The sequence below is a fragment of the Carcharhinus amblyrhynchos genome, chromosome 1, assembly GCF_965287045.1.
Source record: "Carcharhinus amblyrhynchos chromosome 1, sCarAmb.v2.hapA, whole genome shotgun sequence".
NCBI lineage: Eukaryota > Metazoa > Chordata > Chondrichthyes > Carcharhiniformes > Carcharhinidae > Carcharhinus > Carcharhinus amblyrhynchos.
Genome location: NC_137324.1, coordinates 68,378,985 through 68,398,940, shown reverse-complemented (window position 1 = coordinate 68,398,940; position 19,956 = coordinate 68,378,985). Strand labels below are relative to the sequence as shown.

General features: G+C 42.0%; 1 protein-coding gene across 3 annotated transcripts in view; it reads right to left on the bottom strand.

The window, feature by feature from the left end:
- The window catches only part of ipo11 (importin 11), a 593,411-nt gene that overhangs the window by 355,213 nt on the left and 218,242 nt on the right, over positions 1-19,956 (bottom strand). For all 3 annotated transcript variants that reach the window (XM_080186460.1, XM_080186476.1, XM_080186468.1), the window contains exons 13-15: positions 16,302-16,392; positions 8,565-8,612; positions 7,287-7,392 (exon numbers count right to left, since the gene is read on the bottom strand). In XM_080186460.1, the coding sequence (XP_080042586.1) occupies positions 7,287-7,392; positions 8,565-8,612; positions 16,302-16,392 (245 nt within the window). The remainder of the gene's footprint in view (positions 1-7,286; positions 7,393-8,564; positions 8,613-16,301; positions 16,393-19,956) is intronic.

Below are 19,956 nucleotides of genomic sequence, written 5' to 3'. Positions count from 1 at the left end.
TGCCACTTTCAATGACCTGTTACCTGTAAACCCAGGTCTCTTTGCCTATCTTAAAACTTAAGGGTTTTGCCATTTACTGTCTATTTCCTATTTGTATTCGACCTTGCAAAATGCATTACCTCGTACTTGCCCAGATTAAACTCCATCTGCCACGTCTTTGCCCAAGTCTCCAACTGATCTATATCCTGCTGTATTCTCTGATGGTCCTCATTGCTATCTGCAAATTCACCAACCTTTGTGTTGTCTGCAAACTTACTAATCAATCCAGTTACACTTTCCACGAAATCATTTATATATATTACAAACAGCAAAGGTCCCAGCACTGATCCCCGAGGAACGCCACTTGACATAGTCCTCCATTCAGAAACACACTCTTCCACTGTTACCCTCTGTCTTCTTTGACCAAGCCAGTTTTGTATCCACCCTGCCAGCTTATCTCTGATCCCATGCAACTTCATCTTCTGCAATCTGCCATGAGGTTCTTCGTTAAAGGCCTTATTGAAGTCCACGTAGACAATATCCACTGCTCTACCCTCAACAATTATCTTTGTCACTTCCTCGAAAAGCTTGATCATGTAAGTGAGACACGACCTCCCCCTCACAAAACCATGTTGCCTATCATTAATACGTCCACTTATTTCTAAGTGGGAATAAATTCTGTATCAAAGAATCCTCTCCAGTAATTTCCTTATCAGTGATGAAGGCTCACCGGCCCGTAATTACCCAGATTATTCTTGCTATCCTTCTCAAACCAAGGGACAATACTGGCTATTCCCCAATCCTCTGGGACATCCCCTGTAAGAAGTCTCAACACCAACTCCACGTGTTATGAGACTTCTTACTGTGCTTACCTCAGTCCAACACCGGCGTCTACACATCATGACCTCCCCTGTAACCAGTGAGCATACAAAGATTTCTCTCAAGGCCCCAGCAATTTCCTCCCTTGCCTCTCTCAGTATTCTGGGGTATGTCCCATCAGACCCTGGGGACTTGTCTACCTCAATGTTTTTCAAGAACCCCAATACCTCCTCCTTTTTGATCTTAACGTGACTCAAACTATCTACACACCCTTTCCCAGACTCATCATCCAACAAATCCTTCTCTTTAGTGATTGCTGATGCAAAGTACTCATTTAATACCTTGCACATTTCCTCTGGCTCCACGCATAGATTCCCTCCCTTGTCCTTGAATGGGCCAACCTTCTCCCTCACTGCCCTCTTATTGTCAAAGTTACTATGTTGAATACATGTTTTATCCTGTTGATAAAAGCTAATTGGCAGTCCGATGACTTTGTCCATTCAAGTTTTCTAAAAAAAATGTCAAAGTTACGGTCTTTTGAGCCAGGGCTCCATTCTGGGAATGTATTGTCCAATAGTATCAACTGGGATCGTAACACAATCAACAAATTTTCCAATGCTCTCCCATGCTCATCTTGCCCATGAAACACTTTTGTTTTTGTCTCAATTTGCATGCCACTAAACTGGCCAGCCAATTTAACTTCACAGCTTTCCATATTAGGTGATACTGTACATAGTTCCCCCATCCTCAGGTTCCATTCCCTCCCTTTCAATTTTGCCATCAGCCATCTTTAAAACAAAATCTTTGACCCTTCTATCCTTATAAACTCCAGCATCATTTTCCTGTCTAAACATGTTGCAACCTGAGAATTCTGTCTCTCCCTTTGCCTCGGCTTCATGTTTAAAGCTCGCCAATCAGACTGCTGCCCAAGTACTGAAATGGCCATAATCAAAGTGACAAACAATTTATGGTGTATTCAATCTGAAAGTTGCAAACAGCTAGTTCCAAAGATGGTGCAATAAAAAGAGATAAAAATAAAGCCTAGGATAAAATTTGAAAATTAACTATTTTCTGCTACAAGGAGAAAATAGCTAAGTACCATTACTAATAAATAAAAGATATCAAGGGCAATTAGGGATAGACATTAATGCAAACCCAATAGTTAAGTATAACCTTTTTTCAAATACAGTGTGAATGAAATGGTCAAAAATCTCAAAATATGACAGTGTCCATGGTCCTCCATATACAAGGTATTCCAACAATGCAGAATTATGTAAATATTCACTACTGAACTTCCTGTGTGCATGCTAATCCATGCAGGAAAAAAATCACTTGAAGCAGAGTGTCAGTCTGCAGTCATTCATTTCACACTAGAATCTTCTTACATGTAGTAGTGTAAAATATACTTCTGTCTTGCTAACGCTTTATTCAAGCTCACTGAAGCTCGGACTAACCAGCTCTGTTGTTTTAAAGAAGGAATGGAGAGGGCAAAAGTTGGAAAAAAAGGAGCAAATAAATTAACTTTAATATGCTAAAATAGTAACAGTCAGGACAAATGAAAAGGCCAAAGGAAGAATCTCTTCAGGGCAGGCTACAATCAGAAAAAGTTGAAATTTTATGCAAAATAGGAACTGGGAGCTCTTGAATACTGAAGTTTATAAGTGATAAAAGCATAGAAGTAAAGGTTTCAAAAGCTATGGTTCTGAATAAGGGGCAAACATGGACCTGGCAAGAACTCAATGCTACTTCTGTCCTGTACTGATTCTATGGCATGGATGATGCACGTGCATTGATCACAGTATGTGAGTCAACCATCAAAACTTTGAAATGTCCTCCAAAAATCTTGGGTTGACTTGCACAGTATAAAAGGTGAACCACTCATTCTGGTGTAGGTCGTTTCCATTTTGAAATGTGGAAACATTTGTTTGTCGCCATCATATCATCTACTCTATTTGGATGTGTCCTAAAGTTCCATGCATATTCTTGGCAACAAGTCCATATGGCCTACTTGATCTCATTCCCAGACTGAGAAAGCAAGTATCACCCTCAACATGTATATCTGAGTTGAAAAAGTAAGGCTAACTCTTAATGCATAACCTTAAACATGCATTTATTAGCTGAAAAATGATGGTTGTGTTATCCACCAAGTATAAGCCTAGACACGCATTCCGGCATCCAAAAATAAGGATTTTCCTTTATGCCAGGTTGACTTATATGCCTCAATCTATGGCAGTGTAACAGCGCGTAACGTTTCACTTTCTCAAGGTCCAGCCAGCTATAAAAATACTTTTAAATATTTAATACCATAACAACAGCATCACTGAGAGTTTCACAGAAATCACAGAAACTCTACAGTACAGAAGGAGACCATTCGGCCCATTGAGTCTGCACCAACCACAATCCCACCCAGGCCCTACTCTCTTACCCTACATATTTCGTTAACGGATTTGTTAAGGGGAAGTTGTGTCTGACGAATTTACTAGAATTCTATGAGGATGTGTCTAATGCGATGGATAGAGGGGAACCGGTGGATGTGGTGTTTCTCGATTTTCAGAAGGCGTTTGACAAGGGACCACACAAAAGGTTGTTACAGAAGGTTAGGGGGCATGGAGTTGGAGGTAAGGTGTTAGCATGGATAGGGGATTGGCTGTCAAATAGGAGGCAGAGAGTGGGTGTCAATGGGTGCTATTCGGATTGGCGGTTGGTGACAAGTAGAGTGCCCCAGGGATCGGTGCTGGGGCCTCAGCTATTTACCATTTATATAGATGATCTGGAGGAGGGAGCCGAGTGTAAGGTGTTGAAATATGCCGATGACACAAAGTGGAACAGCAAATTGTGTGGAGGGTGTGGAAAGTCTGCAGAGGGATCTAGATAGGCTGAGCGAGTGGGCGAGGACCTGGCAGATGGAATACAATGTTGGCAAGTGTGAGGTTATCCACTTTGGTAGGAATAATAGTAGGAAGGACTACTACTTACAGGGCGAAAAGCTGCAGCATGCTACGGTGCAGAGGGACCTGGGGGTCCTTCTGCATAAGTCGCAAAAACCCAGCCGACAGGTGCAGCAGATGGTCAGGAAGGCAAATGGGATGCTGGCCTTCATAGTGAGGGGGATTGAATATAAAAGTAGGGAGATCTTGCTGCAACCGTACAGGGCACTGGTGAGGCCGCAGCTGGAATACCGTGTGCAGTTTTGGTCACCGCACTTGTGCAAGGATATTTTGGCCTTGGAGGGAGTGCAGAGGAGGTTCACTAGGCTGATACCAGAGTAGAGGGGGTTGAGCTGTGGAGGAGAGGCTGAATAGACTGGGCTTGTACTCGTTAGAGTTTAGAAGGATGAGGGGGGATCTCATTGAGACATATAAGATGATGAAAGGGATGGATAGGGCAGAGGTGGAAAGGTTCTTCCTGCCCAGAAAGGACAGCAGGACTAGAGGGCACAGCCTCAAGATAAGGAGGGGGGGTGGGTGCAGTTTAGAACAGAGTTGAGGAGGAACTTCTTCACTCAAAGGGTGGTGAATCTCTGGAATTCTCTGCCCGTTGAAGTGGTGGAGGCTACCTCGCTAAATATATTTAAGATGCGGGTAGATAGGTTTTTGGTAGGCAAGGGGATTAAGGGTTATGGGGAGAAAGCGGGAAAGTGGAACTGAGCCACTTCAGATCAGCCATGATCTCATTGAATGGCGGGGCAGGCTCGAAGGGCTAGATGGCCTACTCCTGCTCCTATTTCTTATGCTCTTATGTTCTTTATGTTCTTATATTTACCCGCTAATCCTGCTAACCTACACATCTCAGGACACTAAAGGGCAATTTTAGCATGGCCAATCAACCTAACCCGCACATCTTTGGACTGTGGGAGGAAACCGGAGCATCCGGAGTAAACCCACGCAGGCATGAGAACGTGCAAACTCCGCACAGACACTGACCCAAGCCAGGAATCAAACCCAGATCCCTGGAGCTGTGAAGCAGCAGTACTAACCACTGTGCTACCGTGCAGCCCATGCTGTGGTTTTTAACCACGTCAGTTACATTATTAGAGGAATAAGATGCTGGTTATTGGTACACAGAGGACAGATTGTTGATTCTTGTTTTCATTATGGTTTTTGGGTTCTACCATTTCCCCAGTGATGGTAAAATGATTTTGCAACATGAACAAGAATATTTTACCAGCAGAGCAAAACTGTGAACGTACAGAGCTACGTTCAAAAGCAGCATTACTTATTTACCACAACGTTAAGTAAAATTGATCATCCTACTGTACCAAATAACACAGATAAGATTGATGTTTGTGTTGATGGCGAGGGGTTGGACCCTCCATTATCCAAACTTGGAGAGAGAATGCCAGAGTGGAACAGAGTAAAAGGAAAGAAAAAAGTGAAACCAAGAGGATTCTGAGGGACAAGATTTATGAGCATTTACAGAAGTTTAGAATGATCAGGTGTAGTTAGCACGGCTTTGTCAAGGGTAGGTCATGCCTTACGAGCCTAGTTGAGTTCTTTGAAAATGTGACTGAACACATTGACGAAGGAAGAGCGGTGGACGTGGTTTACATGGACTTCAGCAAGGCGTTTGATAAGGTCCCCCATGCAAGACTTCTTGAGAAGGAGAGAGGGCATGGGATCCAAGGGGCTTTGGCCTTGTGGATCCAGAACTGGCTTGCCTGCAGAAGGCAGAGTGGTTGTGGATGGGTCTTTTTCTGCATGGAGGTTGGTCACCAGTGGAGTGCCTCAGGGATCTGTTCTAGGACCCTTGCTGTTTGTCATTTTCATAAATGACCTAGATGAGGAAGTGGAGGGATGGGTTAGTAAGTTCGCCGATGATACGAAGGTTGGTGGTGTTGTGGATAGCCTGGAGGGATGTCAGAAGTTGTAGCGTGACACAGATAGGATGCAAGACTGGGCGGAGAAGTGGCAGATGGACTTCAACACGGATAAATGTGCAGTGGTCCATTTTGGCAGGACCAACTGGATGCAGGAGTACAATATCAAGGGTAGGAGTCTTAGCTGGGTTGAAAAGCAAAAGGATCTTGGGGTCCGGGTCCATAGGACTTAAATCGGTCTCGCAGGTGGAGGATGTGGTCAAGAAGGCGTATGGTGTACTGGCCTTCATTAATCGAGGGATTGAGTTTAGGAGTCAGGAGGTAATACTGCAACTTTATAGAACCCTTGTCAGACCCCACTTGGAGTACTGTGCACAGTTCTGGTCGCCTCACTACAGGAAGGATGTGGAAGCTATTGAGAGGGTGCAGAGGAGATTTACAAGGATGTTGCCTGGATTGGGAGGCATGCCTTATGAAGATAGGTTGAGGGAGCTAGGTCTCCTCTCTCGAGAGACGAAGGTTGAGAGGCGACCTGATAGAGGTTTATAAAATGTTGAGAGGAATAGATAGGGTGGATTCTCGGAGGCTATTTCCCAGGGCTGAAATGGTCGCTACGAGAGGGCACAGGTTTAAGGTGCTGGGAAGCAAGTACAGAGGAGATGTTAGGGGTAGATGTTAGAATTGAATATAAAAGTAGGGAGGTCTTGCTGCAGCTGTATAGGGCACTGGTGAGACCGCAGCTGGAGTACTGTGTGCAGTTTTGGTCGCCGCACTTACGCAAGGATATTTTGGTCTTGGAGGGAGTGCAGAGGAGGTTTACTAGGCTGATGCCGGAGTTGAGGGGGTTGAGCTATGAGGAGGGGCTGAATAAACTAGGCTTGTACTCGTTAGAGTTTAGAAGAATGAGGGGAGATCTCACTGAGACATATAAGATGATGAATGGGATGGATAGGATAGAGGTGGGGAGACTCTTCCCGCTCAGAAAGGACAGTAGGACTAGGGGGCACAGCCTCAAGATAAAAGGGGGGCGGTTTAGAACAGAGTTGAGGAGGAACTTCTTCACTCAAAGGGTGGTGAATCTCTGGAATTCTCTGCCCGTTGAAGTGGTGGAGGCTGCCTCGCTAAATATTTTTAAGGAGCAGGTTGATGGGTTTTTGATAAGCGAGGGGATTAAGGGTTATGGGGAGAGGGCGGGAAAGTGGCACTGAGCCATGACAGATAAGCCATGATCTTATTGAATGGCGGGGCAGGCTCGAAGGGCTAGATGGCCTACTCCTGCTCCTATTTCTTAAGTTCTTATGTTCTTATGTAAGTTTTTCACTGAGAGGCAGTGAGTGAGTGGAATCGGCTGCTGTCGGTGGTGGTAAAGGCAAACTCGCTGGGGTCTTTTAAAAGACTTCTGGATGAGTATATGGAATCTAATGGCATTGGAAGTTACAGATAGTTCTATGGCTTGGTAGGTATAGATGTGATCGGCGCAACTTGTAGGCCAAAGGGCCTGTTTGTGCTGTAGTGTTCTATCTTCTATAACCAAAGAAGCATTAACCAAATATAAAGACAGAATATGAAATTAAAGAGCATTGTGTGAATATGTTAATGTTCTACTGGAAAAAGTCGAATTCAAATTCTGAACAGTCGGCTGTCTCAATTTGCTTAAACAATAATGGCTTACCTTATGTGAGTAACCTGCAACTCAGCCAGCAACTGACTATTAAACCATTGGTCAAAGTCCACGCTGTCAAAAAGTTCATAGGCTGCCAATCCAATGGCATTGTATACTATCAAGAGGAAATTCAAAAAGTATCAGCAATATAAATATCAGCAATATAATTAAAAATAATTATGTTAAGTAAGACCATCAATTGTGTATTCAACATTTCCTAGTCTTATACAAATTCCCATTATAAAATGTTATGAGGTATGACTCATGCTCAAAACAATAAAAGAAGAACAAAGAAAATTACAGCACAGGAACAGTCCTTTTGGCCCTCCAAGCCTGCACCAACCATGCTGTCTGGCTTAACTAAAACTTCCTACCCTTCCAGGGACCATATCCCTCCATTCCATAAGAACATAAGAAATAGGAGCAGGAGTAGGCCATCTAGCCCTTCGAGCCTGCCCCGCCATTCAATAAGATCATGGCTGAACTGAAGTGGATCAGTTCCATTTCTATTCCCATTCTATTCATGTATTTGTCAAGGCGCCACTTAAAACTCACTATCGTGTCTGCTTCCACTACCTCGCCTCATACATCTCATTTAAAATCTGCCTCATACATCTCCTTTAAACCTTGCCCCATGCACCTTAAACCTATGCCCCCTAGCAATTGACTCTTCCACCCTGGGAAAAAGTTTCTGACTATCCACTTTGTCCAGGCCCCTCATAATCTTGTAGACTTCTATCAGATCGCCCCTCAACCTCTGTCGTTCCAGTGAAGACAAACCAAGTTTCTCCAACCTCCCCTCATAGCTAATGTCCTCCATACCAGACAACATCCGGTAAATCTTTTCTGTGCCCTCTCCAATGCCTCAACATCCTTCTGGTAGTGTGGCAACCAGAATTGAACATTACATTCCAAGTGCGGCCTAACTAAGATTCTATGAAGCTGCAATACTACTTGCCAATTTTTGAACTCAATGCCCCAGCCGATGAAGGCAAGCATGCCATAAGCCCTCTTGATTACCTTCTCCACCTGCGTTGCCACTTGCGGTGACCTGTGTACCTGTACACCTAGATCCATCTGCCTATCAATACTCTTAAGGGTTCTGCCACTCACTATTTATTTCCTATTAGGAACAAGGTATTCGACCTTTCAAAATGTATTACCTCATATTTGTCTGTGCTACTCCACCATAATAAAACAACATTATTGTCATAATAGCATGGAAACCAATAACAGAACTACAGTCTTTTATTGAAATAGACAAAACTTCATAAAAATGTAACATACCAGCATCTTTGACCACCAGTCCAACAGTATTATCAACATTGGTTGGTCCTAAAAAAAACCAAGAACATTTTTACTACAGAAAACATAGAAGTTACCCCACAATAAGGGGAACTTGATATTTTTGGGTAACAGATAACAAAATTTAGCACAAACTTATTACTTGCGTTAAGTATAAAATATAGCAGGCAGATGCAAAGTTATACTACTGGAGTCACCTTACTGCACACTGCATTGGAATTAGCAACAAAGACATTTCTGCAAGTGCATACATGATGGTGTGCTTGCAGAGGCTCAGTGGGAGGATTGGAAGCTGTGGGGAGGGCCAGACGGAGGGTTGGTGGGAGAATGAAGGCAATCAGGAGGGTTTCAGAGTGTAGCAGGTGGAGGATGTTTGCAGGAGGTCAACATGGTAATTGAGGGTGTCAATATCTGAAATTTGAACTTCCCAGGCAATTGACATGTAATCCTTATATGGAGTATAGGCAGTCCCCCAATCCCTCTTTGGGGACATTTCTGGGTACAGCTTCCCACCAGAAATCAGACATTATAAAAGTATTTTGGAGGTATGGAGCCAATGAAAGTGTTGGAAACCTCATTTTGTCTTTAACTTTTGATAATTTATTTCTTTCAGCACATAGATGGATCAAATTATCTTGCTACACAGGTCGAGTGTGATGAACAGGTTTCACTCAGAGGAATTTCCAAGGTAGATCACATTTAATTGTGATTGACTATTATATTGTGCAGTAGTGTTAATTGGGCATAATTGTAAGTAATGATGAAAAGTTTCTGTGGTATGAGATTAATGCTAATTAGTTGAAATGCTAATCAATGTGTTAACTCAAATTAGTTACATGGATTCATTATTCATTTTCTTTTGTTTATAAATGACAAGGACTAGGAAATTAACTATTTGTGGGGATCAACACTAAGGAAGCTTTAGGTGTTATAAACATCACAGATTTGTCAATATTTTCCCGTTAAAAGTAGAAATATACAAACACAGGTAAAAGATCATACCATAGCTTGAAGTATAGTAAGAAATTAGCCTTATAAAAGGTTTTACATTACATTTCAGCCCAGATTTTGAAGTTGTAATGACAATAAAACTGTCAACGTTCACCATTAATACTCTGGTGGAACTGTAGCTCTTGCTTCAATAAGGCCTTTGACAAGGTCCCTCATGACAGACTGGTGCAGATGGGATCAGAGGTGAGCTGGCAAGGTGGATACAAAACTGGCTTGGTCAAAGAAGACAGAGGGTAGCAGTGGAAGGATGCTTTTCTGAATGGAGGGCTGTGACAAGTGGTGCTCCTCGGGGATCAGTGCTGGGACCTTTGCTGTTTGTGATATATATAAACAATTTGGAGCAAAATGTAACTGGATTGATTAGTAAGTTTGCAGATGACACAAAGTTGGTGGATTTGCAGATAGTGACGAGGACCATCAGAGGACACAGCAGGATATAAATCAGTTGGAGACTTGGGTGGAGAGATGGCAGATGGAGTTTAATCCGGACAAATGTTATTTATCAAAATTCACTAGACTCCGGGGAGGTGCCGGAAGATTGAAAAATGGCTAATGTAACGCCGCTGTTTAAAAAGGTAGCAGACAAAAGGCAGGGAATTATAGGCCGGTTAGTTTAAAGTCCATAGTTGGAAAAATGCTAGAATCCGTCATCAAAGAAGAAATAGCAAGAAAAGAATGGTTTGATCGAGCAGACGCAGCATGGATTTGTTAAGGGGAAATCGTGTTTGACGAATTTATTGAATTTCTATAAGGAGGTGACTTGTGCGGTAGACAGAGGGGAACCGGTAGATGTGGTGTTTTTAGATTTCCAAAAGGCGTTTGATAAGGTGCCTCACAAAAGGTTGCTGCAAAAGGTTAGGGTGCGCGGAGTTGGGGGTAAGGTATTAGTGTGGATAGAGGATTGGTTGTCTAATAGGAGGCAGAGAGTTGGAATCAATGGGTGCTATTCCGGTTGGCAGTTGGTGACTAGTGGAGTGCCGCAAGGATCGGTGCTGGGGTCTCAACTATTTACCATTTATATAGATGATCTGGAGGAGGGGGCTGACTGTAGGGTAGTGAAATTTGCTGATGACACGAAGATGAGTGGAAAAGCAAATTGCGTGGAAGGTGCGGAAAGTCTGCAGAGAGATCTGGATAGGCTGAGTGAGTGGGCAAGGAGCCGGCAGCTGGAGTATAATGTTAGCAAATGTGAGGTTATCCACTTTGGTAGAAATAATAGGAGGAGGGATTATTATTTAAAAGGTGAAAAGCTGCAGCACGCTACTGTGCAGAGGGACCTGGGAGTCCTTGTGCACGAATCGCAAAAACCCAATCCGCAGGTGCAGCAGGTGATCAAGAAGGCGAATGGGATGCTGGCCTTTATAGCGAGGGGGATAGAATATAAAAGCAGGGAGGTCTTGCTGGTACTGGTGAGGCCGCAACTGGAGTAGTGTGTGCAGTTTTGGTCACTGCACTTGTGGAAGGATATATTGGCCTTGGAGGGAATGCAGAGGAGGTTCACCAGGCTGATACCAGAGATGGGGGGGTTAGCCTATGAGGAGAGATTGAATAGACTGTGTCTGTACTCGTTGGAGTTTAGAAGGCTGAGGGGGGATCTTATAGAGACATATAAGATAATGAAGGGGCTAGATAGGGTAGAGGTAGAGAGACTCTTTCCACATAGAAAGAATAGCAGGACTAGAGGGCACAGCCTCAAAACAAGGGGGGCGGGGGGCCAGTTTAGAACGGAGTTGAGGAGGAACTTCTTCACTCAAAGGGTGGTGAATCTCTGGAATTCTCTGCCCGTTGAAGTGGTGGAGGCTACCTCGCTGACTATGTTTAAGTCACAGGTAGATGGGTTTCTGATAGACAAGGGGATTAAGGGTTATGGGGAGAAAGCGGGAAAGAGGAACTGATCCACTTCAGATCAGCCATGATCTTGTTGAATGGCGGGGCAGGCTCAAAGGGCTAGATGGCCTACTCCGGCTCCTATTTCTTATGTTCTTATGTTTATGTTCTTAAATGTGAGGTAATGCATTTTGCAAGGTCTAATACAGATAAGAAATATACAGTAAATGGCAGAACCCTTAAGAGTATTGATAGGCAAAGGAATCTGGGTGTACAGGTACACAGGTCACTGAAAGTGGCAATGCAGGTGGAGAAGGTAGTCAAGAAGGCCTATGGCATGCTTGCCTTCATCGGTTGGAGCACTGAGTTTAAAAATTGATGAGTCACATTGCAGCTTTGTAGAACCTTAGTTAGGCCGCTCTTGGAATATAGTGTTCAATTCTGGTCACCACACTACCAGAAGGGTGTGGAGGCTTTGGAGAGGGTACAGAAAAGATTTACGAGGATGTTGCCTGGTCTGGAGGGCATTAGCTACAAGGAGAGGTTGGAGAAACTTGGTTGTTCTCACTGGAACGATGGAGGTTGAGGGGCAACCTGACAGAAGCATACGAGATTATGAGAGGCATGGACACAGTGGATAGTCAGAAGCTTTTCCCCAGGGTCAAACAGTTAATTACTAGGGGGCACAGGTTTAAGGTGTAAGGTGCAAGGTTTAAAGGAGATCACAGATACCCTATAGTGCAGAAAAAGGCCATTTGGCCCTTCGAATCTGCACCGACCACAATCCCACCCAGGCCCTATCCCCATATGCCTACATATTTACCCACTAATTCCTCTAACCTACACATCTCAGGACACTAAAGGGCAATTTTAGCATAGCCAATCAACCTAACCTGCACATCTTTGGGCTGTGGGTGGAAACTGGACCACCCGGAGGAAACCCATGCAGACATGGGGAGAATGTGCAAACTCCACACAGACAGTGACCCAAGCCGGGAATCAAACCTAGGTTCCTGGAGCTGTGAAGCAGCAATGCTAACCACTATGCTATCATGCCACCTAATGTACGAGGCAGATTTTTTACACACAGAGAGTAGTGGGTGCCTGGAACTCATTGCTGGGGTAGGTGGTGGAAGTGGTAGTGACATTTAAGGGGCCTCTTGACAAATACATGAATAGGATGGGAATAGAGGGATATGATCCCCGGAAGGGTCGGGAGTTTTAGTTCCATTAGGCAGCATGGTCGGTACAGGCTTGGAGGGCCGAAAGGCCTGTTCCTGTGCTGTAATTTTCTTTGTTGTTCTTTGCTGTCAGTGATTGTTTGCCCCTCCACAAGATGCAGTGTGAAAGCCCTCACAGATAGAAATGTTAAGAATTACCTGAATTAATGTGAACTTCCACTTTTTACACTATAAATTTTAACTGTAAGAGTACTTGAAAAAGTTACATCTTGCTGAATGAAATACAATTTGGTTTTTAAAAAATGCACTAAATCATAAGCACTGCTGAACAGTCTCTCCAGCTCTGAAAAATGAATTTTATATCTGTGGAATGACTACCTTCCGCAGACACAACTCCTTCTGCACTGCACTTCTAAAGTCTTTAGCAAAGGTAGAGAAGAAAGAAAGGAGCAGAGGGTGGCAGTAACAAAAAAAATACAGCACTGGAAAGTGATGGCATAGTTGATGAATCAAAGACAGAATCTACTTGGTCAGAATTTAAGAATAATCCAGAAGCAGTTTAAATAGTAGATCTCCAGTAGGCAACCAAATAGTGGCATGACAATACAGGAGTAAATCTCCAAGCCAATTACTGAAAAATACAAGAATAAACAAAAGTCTTCAAACAGGTGCAACCTTTACTCAATTAGACACATTCCAACAAGGGTGGCAAGGAAGGATGTCCAAAACTAGAGCTTTGCAACTTCCTGTCACCGTGAAATAATATAAATGCAATTTTTTTTTGCTAGACATTGTTATTCTGACCCACTTCTAGCCAAAATTTCATGTTTTCTATAAAGTTGAGGTCATTCAAAACTGTGCACGTGTACAAAGTCATCTTGTGCTTGAAGAGTTACGTTGGTTTCCAGTTAAATCTAAATTTTAAAACTCTCATTCAAATCCCTCTGCAGCTTTGCCCAGCCCCATCTCTATAACCGTCACTACCCAAGAAACCCTCCAATCTAACCCTGAGCCTACCAGATTTTAATTGCTTCATCTCTGGTGACTGTGCCGTCAACTACCTAATCCCTAAGCTCTGAAACTCCAGTTCCTTGTTCAAAACTTACATCTTTGACTAAGCTTTTGGCCATGTGTCTTAATACCTCGTGTGGCTTGGCATGCAATTTAGTTTAATAGCAGCCCTGTAAAGCAACTTGGGATGTTTTACCTCCTTAAGGATGCTATGTAAGTTGCTGCAGTTCCCAGGAGCGCAGCAAAGATTTATCAGAATAATGGGAAAAATTACATAAACTAGGGCTGAATTCTCCAGAATTTGTAATGTTATGGAGTGATTTGAACAAAGATCCTGAGATATTCAGGGAAATGATAGGGCAGATAAAGAGAAACATTTTCTGCTAGTTGGAAAGTCTAAACTACAGGACACAGCCTAAAAACTAGAGCCAGTCTTTTTAGGAGTGAAATTAAGAAATGCTTTTACACTCAAAGGATGATAAAAGTTTGGAACTTTCTTCCACGAACAGCAAGTGATGCTAGGTCAATTGTGTATTTTGATTATCAGATTGATAAAATGCCAACTGAAAGCATTCAAGGGAAATGGAGAGAAGGCATGTTGCAAACCAATAATGATTTTAGGAACAGGGTCAAGAAGTTAAATTCCTGTTCCTGAACTGACAAATTAGAATTTGAAACACATCTTCCCAATGTAATAGATACCCATGGTCTGTCATATTATTATTTAAGGATGAAAGCTAATTCTTTAATCAGTTAACACTGCTTTAAGATCAAGAATTTTATTCCCGCAAAGTATCATCCAATAAATCACCTGATTACTTTAACATCTAAAACAAAATACATCCTTAGAAGTTGCCAGTAGTTCTCCAGGGTGTCCAAAATAACTGGAAATGATTAATTACAAAGGAAAGAAAGATCTCTACAAGGATTTTACCTTAAGGGATCACATGCACACTTAATCAGGGAAACAGCATGCAAAGCTCTGAACTGACCAATCCCACAACAAGTGAATCAGATAAAAGTTCAGCAGTCCTATCACATCAAATCATAAATTGTGGCAGACAATTAAACAATTAATAGCAAAACGAGCGACCACGAATATCTCCATCCATGTGCATAGACAAGAACAAGTGAAAAAGACAGACTAAAGCATTTGCAATAATGTCCAAGGGTCCCAACATTATAGTTGTCAACCAATTACATTTACTCATTTACTAAGACAAAGTTGAGCATACAGTAAATAACAAGAGCTTTGGACAATGACAGAACTCCACTGTAATGCTAATCACTTGCTCTCCAGAAGCAGCCTCTAATAAAGCTGCTACAGTACAGCTACAACAGCTACATCTAATAAAGTTAAAAATTGTCCAGTTATGTCCTGCCCACAAAAGAGCACAACTAGACCAATCCAGGCAATTACCACTCCACTAATCTATTCTCAACCATTAATAAAGTAAATACCATTAGATAGTTCTGCAACAGGACAATCTAATGGCACTTATGCATAATTAACTTGCTTATTTTGGGTTCCAACACTACCACTCAGCTCCAAACATCATTATATCCTTGATCCAAAGATGGAAAAAAGAACTGATTCCAGGGATGAGTTGAGAGTGACTGCCCTTGGCAGGGAGGCTGCATTTGACCAAGTGCAGTATCAAGTAATCCTAGTAAAATTAAAGATAACATGATAAGGGGAAAACTCGCCACCAGCTGGAGTCAGACCTGGTGCAGAGGGAGATGGCTGTGGTTGTTGGAGGCCAATCATCTCAGTCCCAATACATCATGCAGGAATTTCTTAGGGCATTATCAAATCCAACTATCTTCAGAAGTTTCACCAATAATCTTCTCTGTATCCTAAGCTCATAAGTAATGTTGCCCCCTGACGTTTATAGTGTTTAGTTCCATTCACAAATCCTCAGATAATGAGCAGCAAGTAACATTTCTGTGACAAATGCCAGGCAATGACAATCTGCAATGGGAGGGAGTCTGGCCAACTCTTTTGACCATGCTGAATCCTGAGAATCACCACTGGTTTAGGTAAATTTCTGATCAATCACATAAATACAGTGGCTACAACAGGAGGTCAGAGACTGAATATTCAAAACTAACCTAACAATCTAAAGTCTTTCCACCACCTGCAAGACATAAATCATAAGCATGATGGAATACTCTCCATTTGTCTGGATAAGAAGAGCTCCAACAAAATTGAAGAACTCCACACCATAAAGAAGAAAGCAGCGCACTTGACCTTAAGTATGTACTCCTTCCATTTGTACCTGCCAGGCTGACAGTCTACAAGATGCACTGCAGTTATATACCTAAGCTTCTTAGCACAGTTTCTTCCATTTAAAAAATCAAGGGCAACAGATACATAGGAACACTATTCACTCTACAATTAGTTATTTTGTATTCATTATGTCAATACACTGTTGGATATCAAGAAAAGTATAATTTAAATTCCAGTGCCATACAGAAGAAAAACCAATGATTTTGTACAATTAACATTCACATGACTGATTATTATAAAAGAATTCAAGTTCCATGTAATGTGGCATGAACAGGTTTTGCCATCTTGTAAATTTCAATTTTGAGAGATTTCAAAAGACTTCACCTAAAATAATATATATTCCATTAGATAGGTTATGTTGCAATTAAACATCCCTTTAAAAAATAAAAGAGACCTTACCTTGTAGGTTTTGAACCATTTCTAACAGCACAGGGGTAAGTGTTTGGCTGTATTCATGAAAAATGTCCAAAAACAGCACTTCAGTACATGGCTAAAAGATAAAAAAAACAAATACTTTTAGGGTTATGTTACTGTTGGAAACGCAAGTAAGGGTTTTGGCAGTAGAGGAATGGGTCTATACTTTATCTTTGCAAATCTGTCAGAATCTTTCAGATTTTCCTTTTTGAATGACATAGTGCCATTCATCAGAGTGCAGGTATTCAGCCCAGAAAGTCTGTGGAGCTTTTTCAAAGCACAGTTCAGTTAATCTCACCCCTCTACACTTTCCCAATATGCATGTGTCTTTTTCTAGAGGCTACATTTTAGTCTAAATCCATCATTGTTTCAGGCAGTGTCTCAAATCCCTAAATATTCATTGCTAAGAAGAGCTTTTCATGTCACCTCTGGTTCTTTTGGGAATCATCTTAAGTCTGTGTTCTCTGGTTATTGGCCGATCAGCCTTTGGAAACAGCTTTTCTTAGTTTATTCTAAACTCTTCATGATTATAACACATCCATCAAATTTCTGCTCCAAGGAGAACCCTAGTTTCTCTAATCCATCAACAGCACCTTCCAAACCCACTATCTCCCTCACCTATAAGGACAAGGATAGCTGATACATATTGCAACACGAACTGCAAGTTCCCCTCCTAGCCACACACCATCCTGATTTGAAACTATCCTGCCATTCCTTCACTGTAGTTGGGTTGGGTGTAGGTACACCAGTGTGAGTGCATCTACACCACGTGGAATGCAGCAGTTTAAAAAGACAGCTCATCACCACCTTCGCCAGGTCAATTAGGGATGGACAACAAATGCTGACCCAGTCAGCGACATTCTTATTTCTTGAATGAATAAATTAAGAGGCCTGGATGTCCTTGGTCAGTCACCGAAAGCCAACATGAAGGTGCAACAAGCAATTAAAGAGGCAAATGGTATTTTACCTTTATTGCAAGAGGTTATGAGAATGACTTGCTCCAATAATATGTACAGGGCACTGCTGAGGCTGCATCTAGAGTACTATGCACAGTTTTGGTCTCCTTACATAAGGAAGGCTATACAGGGAATGCAACGAAGATTCACCAAGTTGATCCTTGGGATGGTGGGATTGTCTGACAAGGAAAGAATGAGGAGCCTGGTCTTACATTCTCTAGGGTTTTAAAGAATGAGAGGTAATCTCATTGACGCGTACAGGGCTTGACAGGGTAAATGCAGGAAGAATGTTTCCTCTGGCTGGGAGATCTAGAATCAGGTGATAGTCTTAGAATGAGAGGTAGGCCAGTTAGGACTAAGATGAAAAGGTGTATCTTCACTCAGAGGGTGATGAATCTTTAGAATTATCTATCATAGGTGGAGACTATCAAAGATATCAAGGGATATTGCAAAGTGAGGGAAAATGGCATTGAGGTTCAAGGTCAACCATGATATTGCTGAATGGCAGATCAGGCTTGAGGGTTCAAATAGTCTATTCCTGCTCCTATTTCCTGTGTTTCTCTGTTCCTAATGAGTAACTTATCCCAGAAAGCATTCGAGTAAATCTCTTCCTTACCCTCTCAAAAGCCTTCATGTCCTTCCTAAAATTTGGGTGCCTAGAATTAGACAAAATACTCCAATGGGGCCGAGCTAGTGTTTTATGTATCCTTAGCAAAACTTGCTGGCTTTTCTACTCTATGTCTCTATTTATACAGCTCAGGATCCTATATGCTTTATTAGTTACTTTGTTAACAGTCCCTGCTACCTTTAAAAATGTGCACACAAACACCCTAAGTCTCTCTCTTGTTTAAAATTGTACCATTTCATTTGTATTGTTTCTCCTCATTCTGCCTCTCAAAACACCTCAACAACACTCTTTTCTGCATTTAATATTATTTGGCATTCCCACCCCCTCCAACATCTGCTTGAGGCCCTCTTGAATCAGCTTCACTCTGGAAGCCGTCACTCAATCTGCAACACTCTCACCTGAGTTAGAAAATTGTCTCACTTCAGGATTTGATGCAAAAAGCAAAGCTGACACTCCAATGCAGTACTGGCAAAGTGCTGCATCATCAGAAATTCCATCCCTCAAGTTGAGGTGTCTGCCCAATCAGGTGCACACAGAAGATCCCAAGGAAGGATTTCAAAGAAGAGCTTGTCCCAGTGATTGAAAACAGATTATCTGGCCAATTTCACATTTCTGTATGTGGGATCCGCTGGGAGCAAAGAGGCCCCTGTTTTTCCTACATTCCAACAGTGATTACAAATATTGGCTGCAAAGCACTTTGGAACATTCTTTAGTTGCAAAAGGCACTGTTTATGACATTTTCAAATTTTGCGCCATTAGCAAATTTTGAAATTGTGGTTTGCATTTTTAAGTCCAAATCATTAAATGTATCCCAAGAACAGCAGTGGTCCTCATCAATGTTTCATTTAAAATTTAACTGTTCTGCACATTAGTTTTTCCCCCTCGATGCGCAATTCCTCTAAATATTTTTTGCGCTGCCATAAACATATTATCTATAGAAGAACAAGACCTGCGTGGTATCACCTAGGTTGTTGAGTGACTGCCAACTCACAAATCTTAGGGACAGCATTTGTCCTGGTACTGAACTTTGGGGAACACCACTGTGTGTCTCCTTCTCTACAGTCATTTACAATAGCTCTGCTTTCTATCCCCTAGTTTTGTGTCCATGCTGCTACTGCCTTTTTGATCTGGAGGACTTCAGGTTGATGAACTTGCTTAGTAAGTGGTAGTTTATTAAATGCCTTTTGGAAGTCCATGTACACAACCTCAACTGCACTGGCTGCAAGTAAAGCAAGAAGTGGGAAAGTGTGATTAAAGGCTTTAAAAGCCATGAAGAAGGCAGAAAACAATTCAGAGAAATGGGTGTGATGATAACAAGTGAAGGTCAGGATGTCAGGTTTGTTAAACAGAATTTCAAGATTTCACTCAGATAAAAGTAAATTACTGCGAATGCTGGATTCTGAAACTAGAACAGAAAATGCTAGAAAATCTCAGGAGTATCTGTGGAGAGAATATAGAGACAACATTTTGAGTCTGGATGAAAACTTCTTCAGAGCTGAAGACAATTGAAAATAGGATGAGATTTATACTGTTATCGTGAGAAGTGAAGAGGGTTGGGCGGAATTGTGGGGACTGGTTAGAGGGCCAGCAATAGGTGAATGCAGGAGAGATTGACAAAAGTGTTAAGGATGAAAAGACAAGGGAATGTACAAGATGGTGATCATGTCTAAGAAGAGTGCTGTTCGTGGCATGTTAAGAGGTCAGAATGTGTTAACAGCAGAACAAAGATAAGAAGTGTGACAAAGGACAACCTCAGACAGGTAACAGATGGCCCTTGTGTGATGGGGAGGGGAGCCCGTGGTAAGGGACAATAGATGCAAAGTGGGATATAAAAAAAAGGGAGGTAATTGAAAAATGAATCAGTGGAAGAAATTAAAATAAACTTAAAAAAAGATGGAAAAAATTGTCAATCTTTTCCACCAATGCCTTCATCTCTATCCTTCTCACTTCCTCTTCCCTGTTTTCACTTCTTATCCCCCTTGAGTTTAACTGAACAAGTTTATCTATATTTGTGAAAAATGATTTGCAATGGGGATTTCACATACTGAACTGTAAA